At 33.8% G+C, this 11219-nt stretch overlaps 1 protein-coding gene across 9 annotated transcripts; it reads left to right on the forward strand.

The window, feature by feature from the left end:
• The first annotated feature begins 1305 nt into the window (after positions 1–1305).
• On the forward strand, positions 1306–8274 carry LOC107422814 (probable inactive histone-lysine N-methyltransferase SUVR2). 9 transcript variants are annotated; one of them, XM_048477529.2, is made up of 13 exons: positions 1306–1584; positions 1749–2018; positions 2404–2439; positions 2873–3121; positions 3321–3368; positions 3485–4487; positions 5169–5252; positions 5504–5911; positions 6377–6612; positions 6701–6966; positions 7631–7697; positions 7817–7867; positions 7931–8274. In XM_048477529.2, the coding sequence occupies exons 4-13, from the start codon at positions 2930–2932 to the stop codon at positions 8018–8020; spliced, it is 2445 nt and encodes an 814-aa protein (XP_048333486.2). In that variant the 5' UTR covers positions 1306–1584; positions 1749–2018; positions 2404–2439; positions 2873–2929; the 3' UTR covers positions 8021–8274. The 9 variants fall into 9 exon arrangements, with proteins under 9 accessions (XP_048333486.2, XP_048333478.2, XP_048333484.2 ...); XM_048477521.2 differs by having other exon boundaries at positions 5504–6612; XM_048477527.2 differs by having other exon boundaries at positions 5528–6612.
• Positions 8275–11219: the final 2945 nt, after the last annotated feature.

Genomic DNA, 11219 nt, shown 5'->3' on the forward strand with positions numbered 1-11219 from the left:
CCGAGAAGACAATAAAGCTGGCTAGTTTGTATGACTATTGCTTACTCAAGTGGACTCTGACACATGGCAGCATTTTTTTTTCACTGTTTCGATGTGTTCATGGTCATACCCTCTGTAGCCCGTTCCTCAAGCAACCAAATGTGAGCTCTTCTTTCCTTCAAATATGTCTTATTGTTCGTATTATTCATATATACTTCCTTTAACATTTTGCATTGCCATTGTTGTACTGCTCTGGAACAATTTTTATCTTTTTTTTCTTTAAACAAAAATTTGTTTTTTTTGTTTATTTATTTTGTTTTTTTTATTTTTTATTTTTTTATTTTTTTATTTTTAGCATTTTTACTGGTTAACACTTTTTATATAACTTGGAATAACTCTAGTGGAACCCATCATTTGCCCAGCCACTGCTTCATTGTAGACTGCTTTGAGCTGGGATTTTATTCTATTTTGTTTATTTTATTTTATTTACTGTTCTATTGGTTTGTTGGACTATAACAAAAAATTTGAAGTAAGAGTTTCAAGTATACTAGATCAGTATAGATGTGACTTGTGAGCAATGTTGTGGGAGTTGCAGCAGATCTGACACCTTTACCAATTAATTAATTCCTCTATTATATTATCCTAAAAAATCTAATGAAGTCTATTTTCATCACAACACATATAAATATATATATATATATATATTTTTTTTTTTTTCTCTTTCACAAATTTTTATAGATTATTTATTAGAAAATAAAACCCAAATAACTCTTCTACGAGTAATTGTAAATAAGACTTTCTAAACTGAAGAAGCAAGAGAAATATTATCGCCCACTGCTTACCTAACCATTTATATATGTTGTTGTTCCATGTATTTTTTTTTTTTTTAAACAAAAAAAGCCATGTCTATAGAATTGAGTTTTAATTTGGTTGGCTAACTATATGCAAAATTAACTTTCTTATATGCAATTTTAGTTTTAAAAAAGTCAAAAAAAAAAAAAATAATAATAATGGTCATATCAGCCGTATGTCTCACTCTGGGCTGCAATTGGGAATGTGGAGAATTATAGATTTCAACACTCGGTTCTATACTTTTGTGTATGATATTTTAATCATAATTCTTTTAAAGTATCAAGCTCAAAAAAAGCTCAATTTAAAAGAAGTTTATTATGCATCTTCAAATGTTGTAATAAAAAATAAATAAATAAAAAAGAGTAAAAAGAAAACAAAACAACCAAACAGTCAGGATTCCCAAGGGTTGTATATTTTGGGAAACAAGTAGATTCTATAATAAAAACAATGTTTTCTCAAAAAGGGTATAATTATTGACCACTTTGAACATGGTTTCTTTGTATTGTATTCGTAGGTAGATAATGAAATGAGAAGACAAGAGCTGGATTGGTGTGACTCTGAATACTGAATAAGAAGTCGACAAGTGGGCATGTCTTTTTTTGTTGTTTCAGACTTTCCACTAATTTTCTCTGTGTTTCTTTTCAGGGTGTTTCAATTCAATGTTCATGATCATACCCTCTTTAGTCTTAGCCCATTCCTTAAGCAATCGAAAGTGAGCTCTTCTTCTTTCCTTCAAAGATGTCTTATTTGAAGGTTTGTATTTCCTTTAAAATTTTTGCATCGCCATTGTTATACTGCTCTCGAACAATTTTTCCTTCTGTTTTTTTTTTTTTTTAATTAATAATTTTTTATTTGATCTTTTTGATTGATCTTTATTTTTTTTAATATTTTTATTTTATTTTATTTTTATGGGTCAGCACTTTTCATTTGGGGAATAGGTTTTCACTGCTACCTGCCTTGCCACTGCTTCCTTAACGCCCAAGCAGTCTCCCGTGGAGCTAGTTTTTTATTTTTATTTTTTATTTTTTTTCCTACTGTTTTATTGGTTTGTTTGGAAAATAACAGAGGAACTAAGAGATCAGTGTGTGAGCAATCTGGGGGGAGATGCCGATCGAACATTATCAGCAACCAATTCCTCTGTTATTATCCTCACATACAGTACAATGGAGTCCGTACTTTTCATCATGGTGTGCATTTTTTTTTTTTTTTTTCTCTTTCACAAATTTTCATAGATTATTTTACTAGAAAATAAGATCCAAGTAACTCTTATTCCAGGAACTGTAAATAAGACTTTCCAAACTCAAAAAACAAGAGAAATATTGACTCCTAGTACTCCTTCCCTACCCATTTATTTATCTTGTTGTTCCATGTATTTTATTTTATTTTATTATTTAAAAAGCATGTGTTTATAATAGAGTTTTCTTCAATCTGAAGCATAGTATAGCAAACATAAGGGTCAGGATTTTTACTGCATTGCTGATTTTGTAGAATGATTTCTGATGGCACAAGCTTCATTAAGTTGCAGATTGATGTTAATTAATTACAATTGATCTAACTGTTTTCTCATTGCAGAAAATTCTAGTAATGAGAGAGTGAAGGCTAGAATAGGTATGTACTATTTATCCTTTCTATTCTCCCTCTCATTAATTTGTTCTTTATCTACATGTTATTTTACTTTTCCCAAAGTTTGCTCTAACATTATAAATGCTGATAAGCATAGGTAGAATTTTGCCTATTATAATACTAGATGTAGCAGCCGGACAAATTTAAATTTATGTGTATTATCTGAAATGTGTTATTGGAGTTTTTTTATTTATTTAAGATTTCACATCTATTCAGACTGCACATCATGAGTGATGACACTTTGGGAAAAATGTGAATCCTCCAGCTCCTTTAGATGATAATTCTATTACTGAAAGAATTGAGATTCTTCTTTTACTGATTTGAATAAAATCCATGAAATTATACTTGTTTCCTTCACTAGCTTCACCATTTTGGGTGAATTTAGTCACATGTTCTATTGTCTCATGACCTGTTTCAGGAGGTCAACGAGAGGGACTTAACTTCACATTGAGCATTAGGAAATTCCTAATCAGTGATGGCACCAAATAAAAAAATTGTAGTTGCAGATGCATGCCGTGCAATGGAGCAGTATGGCATTCCCAAAATTAAAACAAAGGCAGTTATGAGGGAACTTTTAAAATTGTATGGCACTAGTTGGGAGCTCATTGTTCAAGAGGGGTATAAAGTCCTAATTGATGCTCTATTTGACAAGCAAGAAGAGGAAGAGGTATGCTTTATTGTATTTAATATTTTATGTTACAACTTTTGTTAATGTAACAGTTCTGTTATGTATTATTTCTGTGTACCATGTGATGGAAGACAAATACGAAAACATTACCCATTGTCATTTTCACTGTGCCATGAATATGGATTGTATTATCATATCCTTTCCAATTATTCTTTGCTAATATGCGGCTTTTGACCAGAGAGGGAAATATAACAAGACAATTGCTTATGTGGGGGAGAACTCAAAGGTGAACTTTTTTTTTAACCTTCAACATACACATTATGCAATGAATATTACTTGTATTCCACAATATGGTCATGATATTTCATTTTTTGCTCTTATGTTGTTGTGTTTGTGTACCAGGCTGCAAAATCTAAGGACAAAGAAGTTCCACATGACAAACCTGAAGTTGAACTTCCATCAAAAAGATTGCGCACAAGAAGCCAGATTAAACAGGCCTTGTCACAAGAGGAGTTCGCCAAATCTAATTTGGCAAAAATTGGGTCAGAGCAGAAAGATCAGAATGTTGCTGATTTTGATTCGGATACTGAACTTGAAGATCCTGCACCTTTAGTGAGGACAAAGTGCTCAAGAAACCAAGATGAACTGGCTTTGGTGCCAATGGATAACCCAGTTTCTCTAGTTGTGGGTGAGGATGAGCTGTCTTGGACTTATTGCATGGCTGAAGCAACTCAGCCACCTGTTTCGGATGAACAGAGTCACTCAGAGCCTGAAGTCCACCTTTCAACAGACAGATACCGGATTAAACAGGATTTTTTACAAGAGGGGTACTCCAAATCTTGTTTGCCAATAACTGCATCAAAGTCAGAACATCATAATGTTGTTCATTTGCATTCAGATTCAGATTCTAAAGTTGAAGACCCCGAACCTCTATTAAGGAGAAAACGCTCAAGACACCAAAATGAGCGGGCTTTGGTATCTGTGGATAACCCAGTTCTTGTAGATTTGGGCAAGGGTGAACTGTCTCAGAATTGTTGTAGTGAGGAAGTAGCTGAGGTGACTCAGCCACATGTTTCAGATAAGAAAAGTCCCTCAACATCTGATTCACATTTAGCACAGCAATACTTAAGAAAGGAAGGCATGACACAAAGTTCACCTGTGGAAAAAACTGAGCTATCTCAAACTTATCCTAGGTCTGCATCACCTCAATGTGAAGAAAAGAATTCAAAGATACTTGAAGCTGATTGTAGAGACAATACATGCAATTCTGATGGAGGAAATGATCTTACTCCTGCTACTGATGTGCTTGATCTGTATCATAACAACTCTTTAGATATGCTAGGAGGTGAGCGATTTGTTGATAACCAGCTGAAGAATGAGGTTCCCCTTGCTGTGATCATTTCAGGTACATCAATATTTTATTGGGTTTTAAAACTGAATACAAAATATCTATCATAAGCTGCAAAACATTTTAACATTTAGTAGTTGGTCACATGGCTCAGTATGCATTCTCTTTTGATTGTGGGTATCTACAAGAACAATAACAAACATTACGAGCAGCATGTTGATGTCATTTTTTATTTGAACAAACATTACGAGCAGCATGTTGATGTCATTTTTGTTTTGTCCATGAAAATTGGTAGTTGATGACTGTCAACTTCATTGTTATATGTTGTCTCATGAAGCAATGGACATTTTGTTGTCTGATGAACCAAATTATGCCCATTGCTACAACAAAAATCTACAAAATGATAAAACCTTACAAATATAGTGGCATTATAATGCTCTATTTTAATCTTTTTTCCCCCCTTCTGAATCATCATTCTGAATTGGAGAAGGCACTATGCTATATATTTATGCTTTGTCTCCTGATTATTTTTAAATGTGTAATGGCCAACATATAGCTATAGATAATATTTTTGGTACCTTGCAAGTTCAAACAAACACCATAGATGTACCAACTCAATTATTCTGTTTGAATATAAAAAATTGCTGTCTCTCTGATTATGGTTTTATTTTATTTTATTTATTTATAATATATATATTTTTTTTGTGATGGTGGTAATTACTTATCTGTTATGCGAAGATGGTTCTGTGGGTGAAGTTTCCCAAGTTGAAGCAGATGACTTGAAATTCCTCAAAACAAAATCCTTAGACGTGGAAGATAGAGGTAATAGTACCTAAACTCTGAGTTTGATATTGCTTTTGTATACAAGAAGATAAATGTCTCATCGTGGAAGAATGTATTTAAATTTCATGCTCCTGCTCTTAAGACAGTTACTTTTTCCTATTTCCATATGCACATTTTATCTGAAAGACTGCTTCATGGGTTTCTGAATTTCTTTCTTGTTATTTATAATCTCTTTAGATATGTTATGTGAAGGTGATTCTTTAAATGAAATGGTTTCCATGTTATTAAAGATGGCTTGAAAATCCTGGAATCAGCAGAGTTATTGGACAAGGATAAAGTTGGTAGCGATCCAGATTGTTCAAAGTTTAATATTGCTTCATCTCCAAATGGAGAGGTCAAAATTGCTTTTCTTTGCAACTCTTCCCAACAGTCTGCATTCCATGTTACAAGCGATGCAGTTTTACAAGTGGCAGAAAAGAGATTTATTGAAGCATATAGGATTGGTGAACCCAGCTTCTCTCTGAAAAAGCTGATGATAGAATTGTGCGAATGCTTTTTGGCAATGGGCAATGATTCCACTCATGATGAGCTTTCAGTGTCCAAGAATTTGCGGCCCTTTCAAAAATCTGGCGCAGATGACATCCTTCTCAGAAAAGATAACTTTCAAGGAAATCATTGCATTCTTTCGTGTATTCCAAGTGAGCCATTTAAATTTCAAAATCTTATTAAGGTTTTACCAGAAATTCCTAAACCTATGACCTCTAGTGGATTAGAAGGTCTTCACTGTGTAAGTCATTCTATGGTTAAGGATATTGAGAACGTTTGTCATAGAAATGAAAAGAGATTAAAGTTGCTCATAGACCTTGACTCTATACAATTATGCAACGTTGAGGCAGTTCAGGACTACCACATTTATGTTGATGACATTGCTAGAGGTGAAGAAAGAGTAAAAGTTACACTGGAGAATGAAAGAAATGCTGATAATGTGCCATCCTTTTTGTACATTTCACGGAATATGGTTTATGATAAAGCTTGCGTAAATTTTGCACTTGATTCGATATCTAATGAAGATTGTTGCATATGTTGTTCTGGGGATTGTCTAACATCACCTATTCCATGTGCATGTGCTCGAAAAACGGGGGGTGGGTTTGCGTATACTCCAGGAGGATTACTGAAGGAGAAGTTTCTGGAAGAATGTATATCTGTGAATCAGGAACTAAAAGGGCATGATTGCTATGGGAATAAATGCAAGGCGGAATCTTCTAGAAACATAAAAAGATCAGTTGCAAGCAAGGGTCATCCGAGGAGAAAATTTATTAAAGAGTGCTGGTCTAAATGTGAGTGCAGTAAGAATTGTGGAAACCGTGTTGTTCAGCGAGGCATGACTGTGAATCTGCAGGTTAGATTTCATTATTTTCTATTTCATTTTGGCACAGGAAGTTTTATAGCTACTTCAAAAGTGATTGGTAGAATGTGTTGTGTTTCAGGTCTATTGGACACCTGAGGGGAAAGGTTGGGGTCTTCGGACTCTAGAGCACTTGCCAAGAGGAGCTTTTGTGTGTGAGTATGTTGGGGAAATTGTAACCGATGTAGAATTACAACAGCGATATATGCAAAGTGTGGGTATTGAGAAGCCTGTGTATCATGTTCTACTTGATGCCGGCTATGGCTCAGAGGGTGTGCGGAAGGATGAAGAGTCCCTTTGCTTGGATGCTACATATTATGGAAATGTTGCAAGATTCATTAATCACAGGTATTTTTATAACATTGCTTACCAAGAAAAAAAATAGAAAAAAATAGAAAAGGTAATTTTGTAACATGGAGATAGATGTCCGATGTGTATGCAACGTTTGCTCCATGTGTAACCTGAATTATTTGAGCATGTGGTAAGAAAACTAACTAAGAAAATGCAAGAACCTTCATGAGCCGCAGCAAAAGTCTGAATGTTTTTGATGTTTACATTTATCATACATCTGTTACAGACCAAAAATCTGCTAACTCTTCCTAGACTCAGATTCTAACTTTCTTATTCTTCCTTCGCCTACTTGAATATGCTGAGCTGGAAATGTGTGAGCTCACGAGCATGTTTTCACTTTTTTTTTTTTTTAATTTATTTTCCTAGTTTGTTAAAAATTGCCTTCCAATTATGGAATTCATCTGTGAGTTTCCTCTGCTCTCGCTATGTTTTAAATCATGGTGCTTAATTGTATCCTTCATTCATTCCAAATGAAACTTAATTAAAATTTCTGACAAGTACATATCAGTTAATTGCTAGTTTGGTTGTACTTTTCTGGAATTTAGGATAGGTATCGCTCTGCTCTTCCTGGTTTCATGTCTGGAGAGAATGCGATTGAATCTTAGTTTAAATTCTCATTTCTGCATTTTAAAATCTCAGTTTTTTCCATTTTATTTGGTAGATGTTCTGATGCTTCATTGATTGAGATCCCGGTTGAAGTGGAGACCCCAGATCGTAGCTACTATCATGTACGAAATTATTGTCATTTAATGGTTGTTTTTTGGGTGAATATCCTTTAATTGTTGTTGAGGCACTTCTTAATGCAAGCAGATTAAGAACCTTTCTTTTTGTTCCCCATGTAATGCAGGTTGCTCTTTTCACAACAAGAAAGGTGAATGCTAGGGAAGAACTGACATGGGTAAGAGAGCCTTGATTTTGTTTATTACTATGTTTGAGTTAGCTGATTTCTGTTCTGTTGCAGGACTATGGCATTGATTTTGAACACCACAATCGTTCCATGAGAGCTTTCCGATGCTTCTGTGGAAGCTCATATTGTCGTAACCCCAATTGATCAAGAAGGTTGATAAAACCATTATAGTTCTAGCTTAGCTTATAACTCTAATACAAGATAGGATTTTAATATGATAAAACTACAACTATATTCTGCAGATCAATGTGTAGAACCACGCAAAGACACTATCTAGTATGTAAATATCAGAGAGTTTCTGTTTTGATTTCTGCAGATTTAGTGTTTTTGGTGTATTTCGTGAAAATTGCTTTACTTAATAGTTCAGATGCCTTTGAAAGATGTGTTTTATTGCTTGAGATGCTCTGCTACTGTATGGAATATTGAACAGGATTACTGATTTTGTGCTAATTGCTGTGATTGGATTTCGATGTTTATCTCTATAGAGTTTGAACATCCAGTTTTTAGTAGCAATGCTGAAGTGCGTCAATAAAGCTGTGATTTATTTCTGTTAAACTATACTATTTATCATTATTCGCTGTTCAAGCAACCAATAGATAATATAAAACTACATGTCTAGTCAGGGACAGATCAAGTGGCAGAAGTTGTCTTGGTTCTAGGGTAAGCTAGGGGCTCGATCCTTGGCCTGTGTTATGTCTTCACGTTCTAAATGTAAACTTTTTTATTCAAATAAGTCATAAACACATTCAGGCATGTCATACCAATTCAAACCTTAATATTCAATTGGTCTACTTCATGAGAATCTGACTAGTTAATCTCGTCAACACCTTCAATTTTAACATTTAAACAGTATCACAACTTGGGGTTTGGATTATAAAAACATACTCTTCAGATTCCATAGCTCTGGTTGAAATATCCTCCATTCAAAAGTGCATCCCAGTGAAGAAGTTTTTGCTGAAAACGGCACATGTTAGTCTTCTTTACATAAATGTAACCGGCAAAGTCATACAAATCCAACCCTTACGGAGCAAATTGGTCTGCCCTCATGAAAAATCTTACTTGTTGAAAACCCATCACTTGAAATTTAATTCTAAAACACAATAACAACCCGGAGATCTGATCTGGTTGAAGAAATGACCTTCAAAAAAGTACTTTTAGTGATTAAACAATCTCGGTATTCTTTTGTCCATAAAAAAAAATGTCTATTATAATGGACAATGTAGAGGAATCTGGTAGAACATGTTTCTCCGCCATTTCATGAAGAAGTTAAACCACATTTGACAACACTATTTTCCAAAAAGCCACACATTAGCGTATTGTATGTAACAGTATCTGGAGCACAACCCTTTTCTTCCATTTCTAAAACGTAAACCATTTGCATTCTCTATAGCTTTTCTTTACAGAGGCTGTTGATCATGCTGTTGTATGTTACAACATTAGGCACTAGACCCGTGCAAAGCAATTGCTTAAACAGCTCCACAGTTATTACAAGCTTTGCAGATTTACACAATCCTTTAATGAGGAGAGTTGAAGATATTCACTACTTATTCCAAACTTACACTCTTTTCCAAATTATGAAAAAGTTCCAAGGCCTCTAGAACACAATCATTCTTGCATAACCCGTCCAAACATATAACATAACTAGTTGATTCAATAGTGCCAGGTCTTGAAATTGCATCTCGTTCAGTGTGCATCTTCAACCTTACCTGCCTGGAAAAAGACCAGTTAATAAGGCACTGAATGTTGATACCGAGGGCCTAACTCCCTTGTGAACCATTTCCCTAAAAAGATCCAGAGCTTTCACACCCTTTACTTGGCATAGAAGGAAATAGTTCCTTCATCAAACCTGCCTACTGTATTGAAGCCAATTATCAAACTCTTAGCAAGTAAACGACTATGGATTCTCACCACTCTGAATCATCAGTTCTAGAAAATCATTAGCTTCTTTCAATATATTTCCCTGCTTGTAAAGCACGTCTATGAAAACATTGAATAATGTAATCCTTGATCTACCATCTCAGTAAACAAACCGCTAGCTTCTTCCAATTTTCCATCTTAGCACAAACCATGTAGAGGAGGGCTATAAGCAATCACATACCAAACTTGATCCTGCTTACAATAAACACCATATCCACTATTCCTGTTAGTAATTTGTTCATTCAACTTAACTGCATTGCTCCTATTTCCCAGTTTGACACGAACCCATTAATCAAAATAGAACAAGTAACCGTGTTAGGCTGAATCACCAACTTCACCATTGTCATGTACAACTAGGTTGAAAACTTTGATAAAGGAGTTATAAGTTACAATATGTGGGTCTATAACTCCCTCCTCTGCCCCTCATCATATTTTCCCAAAGCCATTACAGCACCACCTACCAGATTCACATTGCTAAAGAAATTAAGCAAAATACTGAGGTAGAAGAAACCAGGAAATAACCCAGTCAAATTCATTATACTATGAAGTGACAAAACATCACTATAAAGCTTTCACTTAGCAAAATAATAGTAATAATAATAATAAGGAAAAATATCATAGATTACTTAGATTTGATAAAATACCATTGACCTCCTGAGGTTTCTAAGTTCATCATCGACCCCTTATATTAACTCATTCCGTTAAATTTAAAGGTCAAATGTCAATTTAGTAAATTTATTTATATTTGATATAAGAAATGCAAATATATATATATATATATATATTTCTTGAATTGCATAAATATTTAAAGTTTAAATTGCTTTGCATTTTTTATTCAAAGCTTCATAGATGTTACTTCAATTTAATATTTTTTTTTGCTTTTTCGCTAGAAGGAGAAGTTTACGTCAACTTAATATATAACATTATCTATGGCAGACCACGATAAAAGGATAAATATTAAATTAATATTTATTTTTTTAATCAATATCAAAGCAAAATAGATATTTTACAATTTAAATCGGTCAAAATTTGGAAAATTTTTTAACATATGTTAACGCTTAGTGGGTAAGTAATAAATTCATAAACTATAGACAGATGAAAGATGTTTTACCAAATCCAAAAGCGTCTATGAAATCTTCCTAAGTAATCATAAGAAATTAACGATGATACTGGATGTGGATTTGGTGCTTTGGTGTTTTGTGCAAACTCTATATGGATAAATCATAGCTTTATTGAAGCACTTGAGCATTGCTACTATAAATTAGATGTTTAAACTCTATATGGATTAACATCTTTTGGGTTTGCTACTTAGACTTTAGGCAGAAATGGGTTTACTTATTTATTTTTATTTCTAAAGTTCGGTTTCTGGTTCAAAATTTTTTCTTTAATATTTATTTTTAAGCCCTGGAGCAACATTTAGAGTAAT

The sequence above is a fragment of the Ziziphus jujuba genome, chromosome 3 (genome assembly GCF_031755915.1).
Source record: "Ziziphus jujuba cultivar Dongzao chromosome 3, ASM3175591v1".
Classification (NCBI taxonomy): Eukaryota; Viridiplantae; Streptophyta; class Magnoliopsida; order Rosales; family Rhamnaceae; genus Ziziphus; species Ziziphus jujuba.